Genomic DNA, 18,037 nt, shown 5'->3' on the forward strand with positions numbered 1-18,037 from the left:
ATTTTATACTGGATATTTCATTATATATAGTCTAGCCACTCTACAATTTCATAGGTCATTGAGCCATGTTTCAGTCCTCGTTTACCATTGCCGCTAAAAATAGACTAGGAACATTGTAGATTTACAGCGCAAATTGAGACCTAGTTAAACAAATTATTCACCTGAGTATATCTAACTGTGTTAACATGTATGCTCTAAAGATAGTCTTTTGAGTATATGAATTATGAATATATCAAACAATCAGATTTTATTTTATAAATTTTCAACATTTCCCATGCAATGTCTCTTACAACTGGAGGTGTCCACTAAAAATTTGCTTTTGAAAATATGAAGCGTAAATGTATCAAACAATCAGAATCTTATTGTTTTTAAAGATTCTGGTGGATTGTTATGTTCATCCATTTTTCGTCCATATCGTTTACGTCTGGCGTTTGGTGTTTTTGGTTTTGGTGAATTGGGTGGCATAGGAATAAATTGTGTCTTGATATTCGCTCCAGAGCGGATTTTTATCATTTGCCAATTTGAAGAAAGAGTTTTTGTTGGATAACATTGGTTACCGTTCGTTATGCAATCTGGAATAAGTTTTTTAACAAATGATTTCATTGTTGCTTTCAATGTACCACCATTTTGTCCTGCATCTTGATAATCATCTAGTGTACTACCTGAGCTCGAGCTCTGATTGTTATCTACTGTATTACTTTGAATGACTGCAATATGCTGGTCGTGCAGTTTCTTGAACAATTCTATCCTTTCGATGTCACTCACATTTTCGATGACAGGAAACAGATCTTTTTCTTGCACATGATAAAACCCTTTTAGTTCGTTATCATCCAGCATGAGAAAGATATCTTCAGTGGGATATTTATCATCCACTGCAATATCCAGCATATAATGAGTTTGGTCTGGTTCTAAGTAGCTGGCAGATTTTTCTCTTAAGGTTTGCTTTCTGACATTCCTATTTGGTTTTCTTGTGGAATTTAAAATTTTAATTGAATCTGTTGTCTCAAAAAGCTGCTGTTGTGCTGATTTAGGCATTTTATTGGAATCCATTCTCTCATCAGTTTGCTTTTGAGTTGATTGAGACACTGTCTTTAATGCTGTTGAATCATCAGTCTGCTGTTCTGTTGATTTAGACATTTTATTGAGAGCTGTTGTCTCATCAGTTTTCTGTTGTGTTGATTTAGAAAATTTATTTGAAGGTGTTGTGTCATCAGCCTACTGTTGTGTTGATTTAGACATTTCATTGATAGCTGTTGTCTCATCAGTTTTCTGTTGTGTTGATTTAGAAAATTTATTTGAAGGTGTTGTGTCATCAGCCTGCTGTTGTGTTGATTTAGACATTTCATTGATAGCTGTTGTCTCATCAGTTTTCTGTTGTGTTGATTTAGAAAATTTATTTGAAGGTGTTGTGTCATCAGCCTGCTGTTGTGTTGATTTAGACATTTCATTGATAGCTGTTGTCTCATCAGTTTTCTGTTGTGTTGATTTAGAAAATTTATTTGAAGGTGTTGTGTCATCAGCCTGCTGTTGTGTTGATTTAGACATTTCATTGATAGCTGTTGTCTCATCAGTCTGTTCTTGTGCTGATTGAGACATCTTATTGAAAGCTGTCGTATCATCAGTCTGCTCTGGTGCTGATTGAGACATCTTATTGGATGCTGTTGTTTTATCGGCCTGCTGTGGAGCTGATAAAGGCATTGATTTCACAACTTCACTGTTATCTTTCTTTACATTCCTTATCTCTTTTACGATTAATGTCTCTCTAAAATTTTGTGGCCAAGTACGACTTTGATCTGGTGCTGCGTAGCTGTCTGGTTTTTCTATTTCTGTTTGCTTTTTGACATTACTTTTTTGTGTTGATGTGGTACAGTATTTTTCAGTAACGATTTTGCTTACTTTGTCACTTTTGCTTTTAGGTATATAGCATTTTTTACCAGATGATTTATTTAGCCTGGAAAATCGGTACTTTCTCTCAGAGATGAAGCAATCTTTTCCAGATGCCTTTTGCAGCCTGAAAGTTGGAAACTTATTTTCCCAATCTTCCCTTTTTGAAGCTAATTCGGAGTTCACATCAAAAGTTCCACCGTTTTCTGTTGTCTCGGCAATTTTCTGTGGATTGGATATAGACGTTGATTGCGTTGGAATAACTTTACTTTTCTCTTCCTTTTCATTCCTGACCTTATTTTCAATATATGTCTCTTTTATATCTTGTGGCAATGTATGAATTTGAGTTGTTTCTGGGTATCTGTTTGTTTTTTCTTTGTCTGTTTGCTTTCCTTCATACTTGTTTTGCGTTCGTTTGGTGCAGTATCTTTCATAACCCATTTTTCTTACTTTATCACTTTTGCTTTTAGGGATATAGCATTTATTACCAGATGAAATGTGCAGCCTAGAAAATCGGTACTTTCTATCACTTGCATAGTCATTTTTACGAGATGCCTTTTGTAGCTTAAAAGTTTGATACTTAGTTTTCCATCTTACCGTTTTAGAGACTAATTCTGTGGTCATATCTAAAACTTTATTGGGAGCTTTTTTCTCAGCTGGTTGCTGTGGTGCTGGTTTAGACATTGATTCTGTTGGCATACCTTTACTTTTATCTTTGCTTCCATCCCTGATCTTGTTTACAATTAATGTCTTTTTGATGTTTTGTGGCAAGTTCTGTAATGGTGGAAGCAGTTTTGGAGTATCATGGCGATTAGGATAGAGGTGTTCTTGCATGCATGTTTGCTCTTTATAAGGTAACAATGGTGGAAGTTTAAGAGTAGTGTCAGAGGGTTCTTTCGCGTATATTATCTTCGTGTTTGGTAACAATGGTTGGAGCTTTAAAGTCTCTGAGTACGAGTCTTCCACGTATTTTATATTCTTGTTTGGTAGGAGTAGTGGTGGTTTTACTGGAGTAGACGGCGACTTTTCCTCGTATTTCATTTGCTTGTTAGCTAGCAATTGTGTCAGTTTTACTGCGACAGGAATTATCGATTTCTTTACATGAATTTGGAGCTCGTTCCTTTGTGTCTCCTCCTTTCTAGCACAATTTTCAGTCTCCTTGCTTTCTAAAGATAGTTCAAACATATTATACTCAACTTCAAATTCATGATTCAGAAAACTAAGTTCCGATTCGGACCTGCGCAATGTGCAGCAAGAGTCAACACACTCGCCGGTAATGCACTTGTCTGATTCTAGTATATTTTCATGAATTGGTGTAATAACATTTGTTCTACCAGTTCTCCCAAAATATAGTTTGGTGTCATCAATAATGACAGTGTTGGCTTCGATCATTTGTCCTATATACTTGTTTGTGCTACCATTTGGTGAAATCAGAAGTTCCTCGTTGAACAGTTGGTAATGTTCGTGCTTTACGTCAAGAATGAATTGTGGAAAAGGATTTGGAATTCTTGAGCGGTTGCTCTTTTCAGTTGTTTTGTAAACATTTTTCAGGGTTTTCTGTTTATCAAGAAAAAACTGTTTCTGTTTCCTTAAGTAATCAAGCCTATCTTTCATGGAGATTTGTAGATTTTGCATACATCGTTTCATAACATGTCTGTCAGCCTCTATAAAATCGATCCATTGCTCTATTTCTTGCCTGAGCCTATTCTCGGACAGTTTGCTTGGTTGCATATTCTGTAGTTTGTTGGAGGTTGTTTGGATTGCTTCCTCTTTTTCTTGAACTAAGCACTTCCAGTTGGCAAGCAATCTGAAACAGTGTTTTATTTTGCTCTTAGTGTAATTTATAGCGATTCGCTACATAAAATCGCGCTTCTAAAACATGATACTAGTACATTGTCATTTTTTTCACATAAAGAAGTTGTATAGAACTGGACTCTTATCACAACATCAGCAAGTAGTGGCTACATTTACTAACCCATTAAAACATAAAGTATGGTCATTCCTAGTTTATGATTCTGAAGTGGTGACAATACGAATACGAATGCAAAACTATTATTTATTTTTTTAGAGGATATTATTAAACCTAATATGTTGCCCTGTGTAACACAATGACTTCCAGTCGAATTACAATGTAGTATACCATTATTATCATGCATTTCTCTTATTTCTCATACTACTGTTAAGATATTGGACATTTTACCATTATGAACTCGATGGCATTGTGTTCGTTTGTCTGATTTTTTGTCTGTTTCGTGTTGAAAGTATGTATCCGTGTCTCTACCTTAAGTTTTTGTAAATTTCATTTAGTTTGAAGTTTTATATCCGGTTTGGGAGAGTTTTTTTTGTCGAAAATATACCATTGTCGTGAGGATGTGGTAATCCTGTATAATTTGCTGTACTTTATGATTTTGGGACTTTTTTTTACAAAGAACATTAAAGGAGAAGGTTCAGTAAGACCCCTTTTTGGCCCAAAAATATAGCAGTTTTACAAATTTGTGAAAATGGAATCTTTTAGCTATTTACTGGAGAGTAGAATGTTTCTGCTACATAAATATGGGCTGCTTTTGACAATACAATGCACATATATAGGGTACTGGCATCGTTAAGTCATGCTAAATTACTGAAATCTTTACAATTTTGGCGTTTTAGATAAATTTTCGACGGTTTCGGTCTTAAATGAAAGTGGCCGCATACGTGTTCATTCATAATACTGAAATGTAAGTTGTATTTGATGATAATACATAACATATATAAAGGTTGAGGATGAACACGGATGCGGCCTCTTTCATTTTTGACAAAAACTATCTGAAATGTGACGATTTTTGGCATATTTGATAAATTTTTCATACTTAAGCTGGAATCGGAGCGTTTTTAATGACTAAATCAGTTAAAATATTTCACATATAAACTAATTGAATCAATTGAAATAGACACTTAAGTGTTTAAAAAGTGTCCAAAATCTTTCGTTATATGAACCCAAAATTTGAGGCCAAAATCGGCCCTTACCGGACCTACTCCTTTGATATTGTCTTATATTCCATATTTGTATAAAGGTAAACAAGACTTACTCGTTCCCTGTCCTGTCTACGTATTCCACTGTATCATACTCTATCTCGAATTTCTGGCTTCTTGGTCCGACTACAAAATAAACAAAGCTTTGTAATAGTTTATGATGTGATTCACATTTATTTAGACAATCCACCTATTACAATCAGTCTGATCTATTGACCCCATTTAATTTTGTTCAATTTTGCAATTTGTATAAATGAGTTGGGAATATATGTTAATTGGATGATGACAAACGCCAATACAAATAAAAAGAAGAAAGAAAAGACAAATTGAATTCAATATACCGGTTAAAAAAAATTCTGTACAATGTCGAGCTCCGAGTTAAAAAAAAGTTGTTCACAAATAAATATACACAACTGCCATCAACACTTTACCGAAAGGAGACAATATGAAGTATGATAACTGAGCATTATCTATGGCTATAGGTAGACATATGACAGGCATACCAGTGGTAGATCGAAATGAGGGGTCGGTGGTTCCGGGGGTTGGAACCATCCTTTTTTTATACGATCAATGCATTTGAATTGAGGTATATTGTTGAAAACAGATTCCATGAAGTAAAACACTGTGCCATAAAACAGCATTTCCCAAAGTGCTTAATGTTACTGAATGCAAGTAGGTCAGGAGCGGATTTATCGATTTATGAAAGTGGAGTCCAACCAAATGTCACTATTCAAAGGCATTGGTCGTCAAACAACAGGGGGTTCCAAAAGAGATGATATCAGATTCACAATTGTGAACTTTCCATTTCCATGCAGCAACATTCCAGCAGCGCTTGCATACGGATTATATAAATCCAAATTGATACGATATAAATATGGATCAAAAGACGGAAAATTGAAGAAAAAAGAAAATAATAATAATACAGAAGAAAAAAAAAATTAAAAAAATAATAAATAAATAAATGAATATTTAGAAAACAGAAACACAAAAAAAAAATTAAAAAAAATAAAAAAAAACGAAAAATAAAAAGGACAAAAAAAGGGGGAATAATTTTACAAAGATGATGATGTGTGTGTGATCATGGTTTGCTATCTAGACAATTTGAAATATTTCCCAACTTTTAATAAACTCGAAGACATTTTTGAAAATGGTTGGGTTTTGCTCTAGAGAAAGAAGACAACTACCCCAGGTTAGTAGTTCTATGTTAATTTTACGATCATTTGGAAGCCAGCGCAGACTTTCAAACATTTTATTTTGTATGTCTGAATATAATATAGATTTAAAAAAGAAATGATAGGAATCTTCACGATTACAACAAAGCGGCAAGAAAGGTCAGAAATAATATTGACCCTATATAGATCATAGTTTAAGGATGATGCAAAACATCGAAGTTGGGTGAGAATTATATTCAATTTTCGATTTCCAAATTCATATTGCTTCGGTACAAATATATTACTCTGAGGATAACGGTTTTTTTAGTTTAGTTTTAAATTTATTAATTGATTCTACATCACGAGTTGAATCATCAAGATTATTCCAAAGATGTATGGTTGATGGAATAAAAGAATCATTAGGTACTGCTAGTCTGCAGAATGGAATAATGATGTCATTTCCATTGCGTAGAGGATAGACCGTCACACTTTGTATTTTTGGGGGAATTAGATTTGACAAATATTCTGGAACATTATTATTTTGAATATTATAAAACATTTGAATTTTTCTTCTCTCTCTTCTTTCAGCTAATGTTTCCCATCCAAGTTCTTCATAAATTACCATTAAGCTTGTGAATATAGGTAACCCCGTAACTATCCTAGCAGCTTGGAGCTGTAATTGCTCCAGTTTATTGACATAACCTACCGGGCCCAATATTATTCCAAACCTCACTTGCATACTCAAATAAAGGTCTTATAAAAACTAAATAGAGTTTTTTTTAATTTTTCTAAATGTAACCCCTAAATGTTTATCAATATTTGTAATAGGTATATTTTTATCATTGAATATAAAGTTCATTTCTGGGGTTTTAATATTAGAAAATAACATGATTTCTGTTTTATCTGGATTAAAAGACATTTAAAAGGAAATCACCAATTCATCAACATTCCAACTGACTCCATTTTCAGAAAACGAAATCTGTAACAAACATAAACTTTTAGCCACCGCTTTACAAGCAGACCCAAATACAATGAAAGTCCCAACTATGTATTGGCTTCCGAAGCTACACAAAACCCCTTACAAATATAGATTTATTTCGTCTTCAAGCCATTGTTCAACTACTAAATTGTCTATTCTTCTTACCAGCACACTTGGTACAATTAAAAACCTGATAATAAATTGTTCAAATAAGGCCTTCGAAAATAGTGGAATAAATTACTTTTGGAGTGTCAAGAACTCGTTGGAAGTACTTGATAAATTGCATGCTTATATTGGTGATTTTGAATCTGTTCAAAGTTTTGATTTTTCTACCCTGTATACCACATTGCCTCACATTCTCATTAAGAAAAAATTCACACACCTAATTAAATGGGCATTCAAAAAATCAGAATGTGAATATATATGTTCAAACTCTTTTAGGTCATTTTTTAGTAGCAATAAACAAAAAAACTATGTTAATTGGACATGCTTTGATACTATATATGCCCTTGAATTTTTACTAGATAACATTTTTGTTCGCTTTGGGGATTCCGTATATCGTCAGAATCGGAATTCCAATGGGGACTAACTGTGCACCACTTATTGCGGACCTGTTTTTGTATTGTTATGAGTTACAATTTATGACAAAAATAAGCAAAGACCCATCGAAACAACATCTGATAAACAAATTTAATAATACTTTTAGATATTTGGATGATGTTTTGGCTCTCAATAATGACGACTTCAGTATGTATATTAATGAAATTTATCCTGTTGAACTTACTTTAAATAAAGCTAATACTAACAATGACCACTGCCCTTTTCTCGATCTTGATATCTATATCACTAATGGAAAGCTGAATACTAAAATTTATGATAAAAGGGATGATTTTTCATTTCCTATCGTTAATTATCCGTTTTTAGATGGTGACGTTCCCTTGTCACTATCTTACGGTGTTTATATATCTCAACTTGTACGATTCGCTCGTGTATGTAACAATGTTTTAGATTTTAACGAGAGAAATTTATGTATTACTGAAAAATTATTACACCAGGGTTTTCGATATCACAAACTAGTCAAAACATTTACTAAATTTTATCATCGGTATAAAGACATCATTCGTAAATATAGCTCAACATGCAGACTTCTAATACGTTCAGGTATTTCACATCCGATTTTTTATGGAAATATTCTTTATAAAGCACAAAGGTGTCAGTATTCACCTCAGAAACTTACAAAACCTTTGAATAGACTTATTAAGAAGGGATATAATTACGATACTGTTGTCAAATCATTAAAGATTGCATATTTTGGCGTTAATATTGAGTCACTGATAAGGTCTTTGCATCGGAACTAAACACATTTATTCTAAAAACAGTTGTTGGCATGACACGGGTTATGTTCTTCTCATATATGTTATGATGGTATGATACTAAACCCCTAACGGGAAGGATTGTGCCTGATGTTCATATGATGAAATCATAATCTTTCAGTCAGTTTAATTGAAGTCTGGAGCTGGCATGTCAGTTAACTGCTAGTAGTCTGTTGTTATTTATGTATTATTGTCATTTTGTTTATTTTCTTTGGTTACATCTTCTGACATCAGACTCGGACTTCTCTTAAACTGAATTTTAATGTGCGTATTGTTATGCGTTTACTTTTCTACATTGGTTAGAGGTATAGGGGGAGGGTTGAGGTCTCACAAACATGTTTAACCCCGCCGCATTTTTGCGCCTGTACCAAGTCAGGAGCCTCTGGCCTTTGTTAGTCTTGTATTATTTTAATTTTAGTTTCTTGTGTACAATTTGGAAATTAGTATGGCGTTCATTATCACTGGAATAGTATATATTTGTTATGGGGCCAGCTGAAGGACGCCTCCGGATGCGGGAATTTCTCGCTACATTGAAGACCTGTTGGTGACCTTCTGCTGTTGTTTTTTATTTGGTCGGGTTGTTGTCTCTTTGACACATTCCCCATTTCCATTCTTAATTTTATTAACCATTTTTGTTGTGTGTTATTATTTGTCTGTGTCTTTTTTCTTTTTTAGCAATAGTGTTGTCAGTCGATCTACGAGTTTGACTGTCCCTCTGGTATCTTTCGCCCCTCTTTTCCAGCCCCTCTCCCCTTTCCCTCCGTTTTGGATCCGCCACTACAGGTTATAGGATTGGGGATGAAATCATGCTGTTCTATGATTGCATACTTGCCGCTTTATTTCGGTATCGATTTTACACATCAACGTTAATATATGATATGTTTATGAGTATTTCAAATCATATTGATGAAGATAACGCTAAGTCTTATAACAGCACGGAGCTAGACATGTTAAAATAATTCGAAGACGATATTTATAATTTATATGTACGAAACATGCTTTCGTTTTATTGTGCACCTTTATTGTTTAGTAATATTCCTGATTGAAGATATTCCTGATTGAAGTGAGAAAGTGAGATAATATATTGATCAATATTTGCATGTCACTTCGGAGCAGAAACATGTGATTATGATCCTTAAATTTTTTCAAATACAAACTTTTTTTGGGGGAAAAAAAGGGGGGGTGGTGGTGGAGAAGTAGGCCACTGTTCAAACCAAATTGATTATATTTTGAATAGTAACTGAATACTGAAATGCATGGAGCAGAATCTGAACTACACCGGACGTCTTGTAAAGCCGCTCCGTCGATCATACATTACCTGATTTCGAAGTCTATTTATCAAAGTCTCGAAAAGTACCATTCCCCAGATAAACAGTTGCTATGAAATGTAAAATTTGTTAACGTTATTGGGAAACTCAGATTTAAACTACTCCGAAATCAAAATACATAAAAAAAAGCATCGGAATTCCATTCTAATCAAGCTTTCCCTATTTATTTTCTCAAACGAACCAAGACAGTATTCAATAAAAATTAATGGTTCCCCGGGTGATCTAACAAATCGAAGAAAGAATAAGTGGCTCCTTAAACTTACGTCTGTCTGTTGTCTTCTTGTGCACAGCCTGCTTTGTAGGTGCCATATTTTCGACTCTATCACTACAAGAGACAAAAAATAAGTTTTTTTCATATTTGCTCAGCTAAAAAAAGTAAGGAACCACTATTTGAATAAGACCGTATAAAAGGAGGATATTTTGTTTGGCGGGGGTATTATGCCATGTTTTAATTTGGGGTCAAAAGAGACTGTTTGCTAGACAATTATGGAGATAACCTTCCTCGTGGACCAATATTTTACGATTTTTTTATAAGACTATTTTGCTTAAAGGCCATTATATTTATTATGTTTTGAATAAATTACTGTTTTATTATTAAGTCAATAAATTGTTTTCTTTGAATACAGTTTTAAATAACCGACAATTTATTTTTTTTTTTTCCCGTCAAATCTTTAAAAAAAAATGTCTCATCATATATGTAGACCCAATAGTAGTGGCAGTTGTTTTGTACTATTCTTATTATATCATCTTGCTATCTAAATTTGTCACTTTGCTTATAAGTTGTGGTGAAAGTTTAAAGTGCTGTTTTTTGTTGTTGTTATGGTTTTTTTTTTAATTTGGAATCCTTATGTGGCTATAATTTATTTCATGGTCAAAGAAATTAGATGTTTTTAAATCAGCTATCCTTGTCAGGCTGCATTATGATTCTTTTTACACAAATTGTAATGGTAATAAAGAAACGCGGTCAAACATGAAACATTTCGAACATTAAGTATAATTATATATTTCTTTACATATGATACATTATGAATATTTACATAAACTAATAATAATAATAATAATAATAATAATAAATTCTTTATTTAAAGAGGGTAACTCAATTAGAAATAGTCTAATTTTCATTGAGGCCCTCAAACAAAATACATGCATACAGTTAACATTCATACATTCATACATTAATTTACAATATATATTACTAGTATATACACAATTCAATCATTGAAATATACAAAGGGTAATAAATGACAATATTTGATATAGTTTTGTTAGAGGAAAACAAATTAGTTGACTTGCATATAATTTTCAAGAAAATGATTATAACTATGTTTCTTGAATAATTCCACATTAGGACATTTCTTTATTTCGAGTGGTAAATTATTCCATACTTTGGTTGCAGAATAATGAAAAGATTTTTTATAAAAATTTGTATTTGGTCTTGGAACAAAAAGATCATTATTAGAGACAGATCGTAAGTTGTGGCGTTGCACATCATCAATATTTAGTATTGCTAAGTAATCAGGTGTTAGCCCATTTACAATTTTATACATTAGAATTGATTGTTGGTATTTTATTCTTTTGGTAAAAGATAGCCATTTTAAAGAAGAAAACATGAAATTAGATGGAATAGAAATATCGCATTCCAGTATAATTCTTGCTACTCTTTTTTGAAGTTTTATGATTCTATCTGAATCTTTTTGTAATAAATTTCCCCAAACTGAACTACAATAGTCTATATATGGTAGAATATATGCATTATAAAATAGTTGCCTTGTGTGTATTGGCAAATATACTTTAATTTTATATAAAAGTGATACTTTAGATGAGATAATTTTACATATACGATCAACATGATCTTCCCAGCTTAAATTTTCATCAATGTCTATTCCAAGTAATTTGAAAGAATGGACATTCTCAATACATGTTTCGTTGACGGTAAAACATAATTCTGATAGTTGTTTAAGTTTTTGTTTTGAACCCAATTTCATACACTTAGTTTTTTGTGCATTGATTTTCATACTGTTATTGTTACACCAAGATTGTATAGCATTTAAATCATTTTGCAATATGCTGTTTATTTTTTCAATGTTTTTATCATGAAAATGCAATGTTGAATCATCAGCATATAAATCCATATTGGATTGTTTAACATGAAGTGGTAAATCATTTATATATATTAAAAATAACAGCGGACCTAAAATAGAACCTTGAGGCACTCCATACTTTACAAACGATTTATCAGATTTAATGTTAGCGTATTGGACTTCTTGTTGTCTGTCAGACAAATATGATTTTATCCAATCTATTATATGTTTTCCGATATGATAAAATTTTAACTTTTCTAGAAGTATGGCATGGTTAATAAGGTCAAAAGCCTTACTGAAATCTAAAAACACTGTACCAACTATTTCTCCATTATCTAAATATTTTAACCATTCGTCAATTAGTTTAGTTAGCGCTGTTTGGCAGGAATGACCTTGTCTGAAACCTGACTGGGCGATATGTAACAATTTTTTATTGTTAAGGAATTCATATAACTGTGTACATACATGTCTTTCGAAAATTTTAGATATGGTATTCAAAATAGAAATTGGACGATAATTTGAGGGAATATCTCTTGGTCCTCCTTTATGTATAGCAGTTACTCTTGCAAGTTTTAATTTTTGCGGAAAACGATTTGAAGTTATACTTTTGTTTATTAAAAAAGTTAATGATGGGGATATTATTTCTGCACTTAACTTTAAAAATTTGGGACCTATTCCATCTAAACCTGCGGATTTATTAATATTAAGATGTTTTAGTTGAGAACACACCTCTCCAATGGAAATGAGTTTTAAATGAAAATTTTCAGTTTTCTTTAATTTTTCACTAGTAAAATTTTGTAGCATAGAAAAATCCATATCTGAAGTATTATTTCCAATAAGTTTTTCAGCTACGGATGAAAAATGAACATTAAGAGTATTTACAATATCTTGGTTGTTATAAACCGTTTGATTTTCATACTGCATTTTAGGTGGAAAAATATTATCCTCTTTTGGATTTAACTCTTTAATACTAATGTTAAATATGCTTACCGATCTTTCTTCATTCTTTCTTTCATAATTTTTAGTATACACTGATTGAAATAATTCAATATATGTTTTCTTCTTTTATAATCACTGCTTACTGCGACAGATGAAACTGTGTAGTGAGGAATAGGAGGTGCCGTCACTTTGACAACGTTTCTTCGATCATGACGTTACGCTACCGCGACCTTTACAATGCATGCGCTGAAAATCTTTTAATTGCAACGCACGCATTAGGTTTTACGTGTGTCAAGTTAGTATTGTTATATATATTTTTTTTGTAGTACTGCAAAAGATTTCATCTGCGGAAAATTCACCTATCGGTTATATGCAGAAGATACTCAAATCAGGCGCGGATTTAGACATTCATAAAAGAGGGAATTCATCCCCTAGACTCCCCCCTTTTTTTTTTTATCCGCCAATGAAAATTTACACTCGAAAATCATAAGTCGATTATAACAGACAATACCATGAACAAAAATAAATATATATTAAAAATAAAAACAAAAGTTAGCAAACCTTACAAATAATTCCAAGGAGCAGCCCGAATTCCACAAAAACCAAATTGATGCCGTGGTATTACAATTTTTAATGATTCCGAAATTTTACAAATACACAAAATTATTTTGTTTTGATTTGATTTCTTTTAGGTCCACAGTGCTTTGGTTTGATTTAAAACTTATACCCCTTAAGTTATTGATTAGAACTGTATAAGTTTTGAATAAAAAGTACTGTAAATAAGAAATTGGAGGGGTTCGTGTTGCTTACTCTTTAGTTTTCTATGTTGTGTCTTTAAAGATTTAACTACTGTGTTAAATTGATAACTAGGATTTTTTTACATAAATAAGGCCGTTAGTTTCTCGTTTAAATTGTTTTACATTGTCATTTCGGGGCCTTTTATAGCTATGAGGTATGGGTTTTGCTCATTGTTGAAGGTCGTACGGTGACCTATAGTTGCTAATTTCTGTGTCATTTTCGTCTCGTGTGGATAGTCTCGTTGGCAATCATACCACATCTTCTTTTTTTATATTTAAGGTTAAGATTATTCAGAGGATCATTTAGTTTACAAATATGTCTAAATCCAAGGACTTTCTAAACAACATCACCGTAAAATTAAGAATGAGATATCCCGTTAGTATCAAGAAATCTACAGGTTACCCACGTGTTCTGCCCAAAACATTATAATATCTTATATTTATGAAAGAATCAATTGGTAAAGGTTTTATTTATTTGTGGTAACGAATTCCCTGCACTGATTCAGATTTACCAGTTATCCATAAATTATGTTCATTTTATATAAAACTAGCTACAGACACGGCTGGCATAGCGATCGATCGAGCAAGTTGTGAAATATTGTAATACTAAAATGAGCCTCCCCTAGAATGTTAGAAAGGGCTAGAGAACATGAACCCCGTGACACCTACAGCACATTTTTCATTTATATTCTTCAGAAACAAGTTCGTAAATTAGCTTAGTTTAAAATAAATATCAGTATATATTATATATTTATTTATCTCAGGATTGGGAGTCAAGATGTTTAAACTCACGAATAGAGTCTCGATCAACAATTGAGCTGAGCGCATCGAGACGAAAAAAAAGTGATGTTTTTTGTGCCAATTTTTTTTGTTTTATTGTCAATGGGGGAGAGGTGGGTAGTTCACCAACATTTTTAGATCCCCCCATCTAAAGTATTGAAAAAAAATCAATTAAAAATGAAAAAATCGTCCCTCGCAAGCAAATGATGAATATTTAAAATATAAGGGTTATAGAAATGAAAACCCCGTGTCACCCCTCATTGACGTCTAAAGTATACAACCTTTAACCAGGCCCTGGCGCCATCAAACTATTTGAGTAAAGTTTTTTTACTCAGCCTGAGAATTTTCTCAATTTTTTTATTCTCAGCAAAATGCACCGCCATAAAAAAATTCTCAGATATTTTCTTACTCAAATTTAAGAATATTCTTAAATATTTGAGTATAGCCAAAACCATACTTAAGTATATAAAAAAATCTTAAATATTTTTTTTAAGGTAATTTGATATAAAATTACAAATATTGATAGTGTTTTTGTTAAAATTTGCAATGAAGAACTTCACTTATCACCTCAATCAAATTCTATCCAAAGGAACATATTCATCTTTATTCCTTAACATATTTTTTTTTCATACATTTTTTAAGATGAATACTCAAAATCAATGATGTCTAAAAAAGCTGATTAATGGGTTGCTTAAATGTGCATTTTTTTACATAAAAAATAAGAGTATGGTAAAACGACTGAAATATGTCTCATATTTCTGTAAAAGCATATGAAAATTAAAAATGTAAGTTGATAACCCCATCTTTGTTAGTTGGTTGTATCATATTAATCTTACCAAATTTTAAAAGATACTACACATAAAAAAACAATTAAACAGCTTCTCATTGTAGATACTTCTTCGCTTTTAACATATCCCGCTTGACGCTTGAATATCTGATCTTTCTTAGAAATTACCCAAATAAACGAGGCGATTAACAGAAAAGAAAATACCCCCCCCCCCCCCAAAAAAACGAAGAAAAAATGTGCAAAAAATGTAAAGAAAAAAAGACTGAAAAATGGGGTGCTAAAATGTACAATTTTCTTATATTTAAAAATTAAGAATAAGGTAAAACGAGTGAATTTCAAATATTGAAATGGTCGTAATCGGAATTGGTCAATTGATGTACGTAAGCATTGCAATTTCAGTACATCCATAACCATCAGTATTTTGCTCAAAAATCATGATCTTGCATCAGGAGTTAACAAATCTTGATGTATCATTTCGTCCACTATTACAGATAAAGTCAACCAAACATCCTTCTCCTGCATTGTGTGAGAAATTACACAAACATTACACCATAATAAAACAGTTCGTGTCAGAGATCATACCAATATGATCATTGACAAAAACGCTGCAATAGTGGAAAAGAAATTAAAAACAACAAATCAGAAATATGACAAAGAGACGATGGTCAACTTTGTCCGAGTTGAAATCTCAGTTTCTTTAGATTTTTCAAAATTTATAAATGAACAACTAACGGTAATTAAAGTCATAAGAAACCTCAAATAAAAAAAAAAATAATGCATATGTTTTTTATAACTCAATGGATGGTTTTCATTATAAAACTTATGTACATATACTTTTTGCTGAAGAAAATTCTTTGATTTGTTCATATTAAGAAAAAAAATACATTATTCTAATTGTTTCCTTCCAGGAAGCAATTCCCCGACATATTTTCAGTATGCAAAGTGACCTCCGTGTGACCCATCTCGTAAAAATCCGGTGATCGCAATACGCATGGATGTCCTTAAAATAAACTATTATCGGATTGTACATGTTAAACACGGGCTCAATATCCATGTTTTTTGGTGGATTGTTGACAAACAGGTGACAATCGTTAAACTTCGGCTTCAAAACACGAACTTTAATTACCTGCTATATTTTCACAACACTGACCGATTGAAAAAAAAATTGACGATTATACGAAATATATGCGAAAAAAATGATAAAATCGTGCACAGAAGATTTAGTTTATGGTGTTTGTATGCATTGGTTCAAGAATTGCAATAATATTATTTTTCACCAGTCACTTATTTATTATTACAGAATTACAGAATAAAAAAAAGTCTGAGCTCACGCTCGCCAGCATGCTTACTTCGTCTTATGTTCCAGTTTTGTAAGATCCATAATTCATTGCAATTTAATACAACATTTTTTGGTAAGGGCTGTTTGACGGATACTCAAGGACGGATAATTACATTGTTTTCGATTTTTTTTTTTTTTTTGTTCACTTCCAATGAATTTTAAATATATGCCCCAAAAGAGATGATAGATAGGCATTTTTTATATTTTGTTGGACAGTTGGGCTTATCAATGTCTTTTCTGTCTTATATCTATTTTTACAATTTACTACTGGTACATCAATTAGATTGCAGTACCGGTACCTCATATCTACTAAACCAAATACATGTATAAATCAAATATACCCACATGTTATGTCATCCTATCTGTTATTTATTATCTTAGACATCAAAAGTTTTACAAAGAATGTAAAAAAAACATCCCCCCCCCCTGTTAGTTTTAAACAGATATTAGTTAAAATATTAATATTCAGGAATGTATCATTTGTGCAGTACAGTAGTACAGTGGCAGATTCGGGAGGGGGGGGTATTGTTGTCATACATATGTCGTTGGACCAGACAAATCAATTATCATGTCAAAATCATGATACAGAAGGAAAGGAGTAGGTTCAGTAAGACCCCTTTTTGGCCCCAAAATATAGCAGTTTTACAAAATTGTTAAAATGTAAACCTTTAGTTATTTATTGGACAGTAGAATGCTTCTGCTACATAAATATTGGCTGTTTTTGACAATACAATGCACATTTATCTGGTACTAGCACCATCAAGTCATGCTAAATTACTGAAATCCTCATAATTCTAGCATTTTAGTTAAATTTTAGACGGTATTCGAGTAAAACGAAAGTGGCCGCATTCGTGTTCATCCTTAATATTAAAATTTAAGTTGTATTTTATGATAATACATAACATATATAAAGGTTGAGAATGAACACGGATGTGGCCACTTTCATTTTTACCAAAAACCATCTGAAAAGTGACTTTTTCCGGCATATTAGGTAGATTTTTCATATTTGAGCTTGAATCGGATCGTTTTTAATGACTAAATCTGTTTAAATCTTTCACATAAACTAATTAATTCAAATAAAATAGACACTTAAGTGTTTAAAAAGTGGTCAAAATCTTTCGTCAGATGAATATGAAATTTGAGGCCAAAATCTGTCCTTACCGGACCTACTCCTTTCCATATGCACGATCAGAATTTTACAGAAAATATTTCTTACTGAATAGAGAAAAATAGAACATCTTCCCCCTACTCCCCTTTTCATGACCCTCATAAATCGGATAGTTTTGTTTGTTTTATTAAACTGTTTTTATTTTCGAAAATAATATTTGTACAAGGTGTTGTTAATAACTGTAATGGACATTAAATATATATGCCATGCCTTCTCACACGATGTACTTTTATTTTCTCTTCCTGTGCAATATGATATTAAACTCAGTATGCAGAGCAATTTTTATGACTACTTGCATAATTGTTAAATCGTATTAAACATGTTAAATTCTGTATCAGATTTATATTAATATTAAAGTTACATATATCTTGAATATTGAAAACGGATTCAAATTATTTACTGGCTTTCATATTGATTTA

At 32.1% G+C, this 18,037-nt stretch overlaps 1 protein-coding gene across 1 annotated transcript; it reads right to left on the reverse strand.

The window, feature by feature from the left end:
• Positions 1-1,215: 1,215 nt before the first annotated feature.
• On the reverse strand, positions 1,216-12,954 carry LOC139490477 (titin homolog). Its single transcript, XM_071277255.1, has 4 exons — positions 12,799-12,954; positions 9,991-10,052; positions 4,953-5,022; positions 1,216-3,691 (listed from the first exon to the last, which is right to left on the reverse strand). Exons 1-4 carry the CDS (start codon positions 12,822-12,824, stop codon positions 1,216-1,218), a joined length of 2,634 nt encoding a protein of 877 aa, XP_071133356.1. The 5' UTR covers positions 12,825-12,954.
• Positions 12,955-18,037: the final 5,083 nt, after the last annotated feature.

This window comes from Mytilus edulis, chromosome 1 (assembly GCF_963676685.1).
Source record: "Mytilus edulis chromosome 1, xbMytEdul2.2, whole genome shotgun sequence".
Classification (NCBI taxonomy): domain Eukaryota; kingdom Metazoa; phylum Mollusca; class Bivalvia; order Mytilida; family Mytilidae; genus Mytilus; species Mytilus edulis.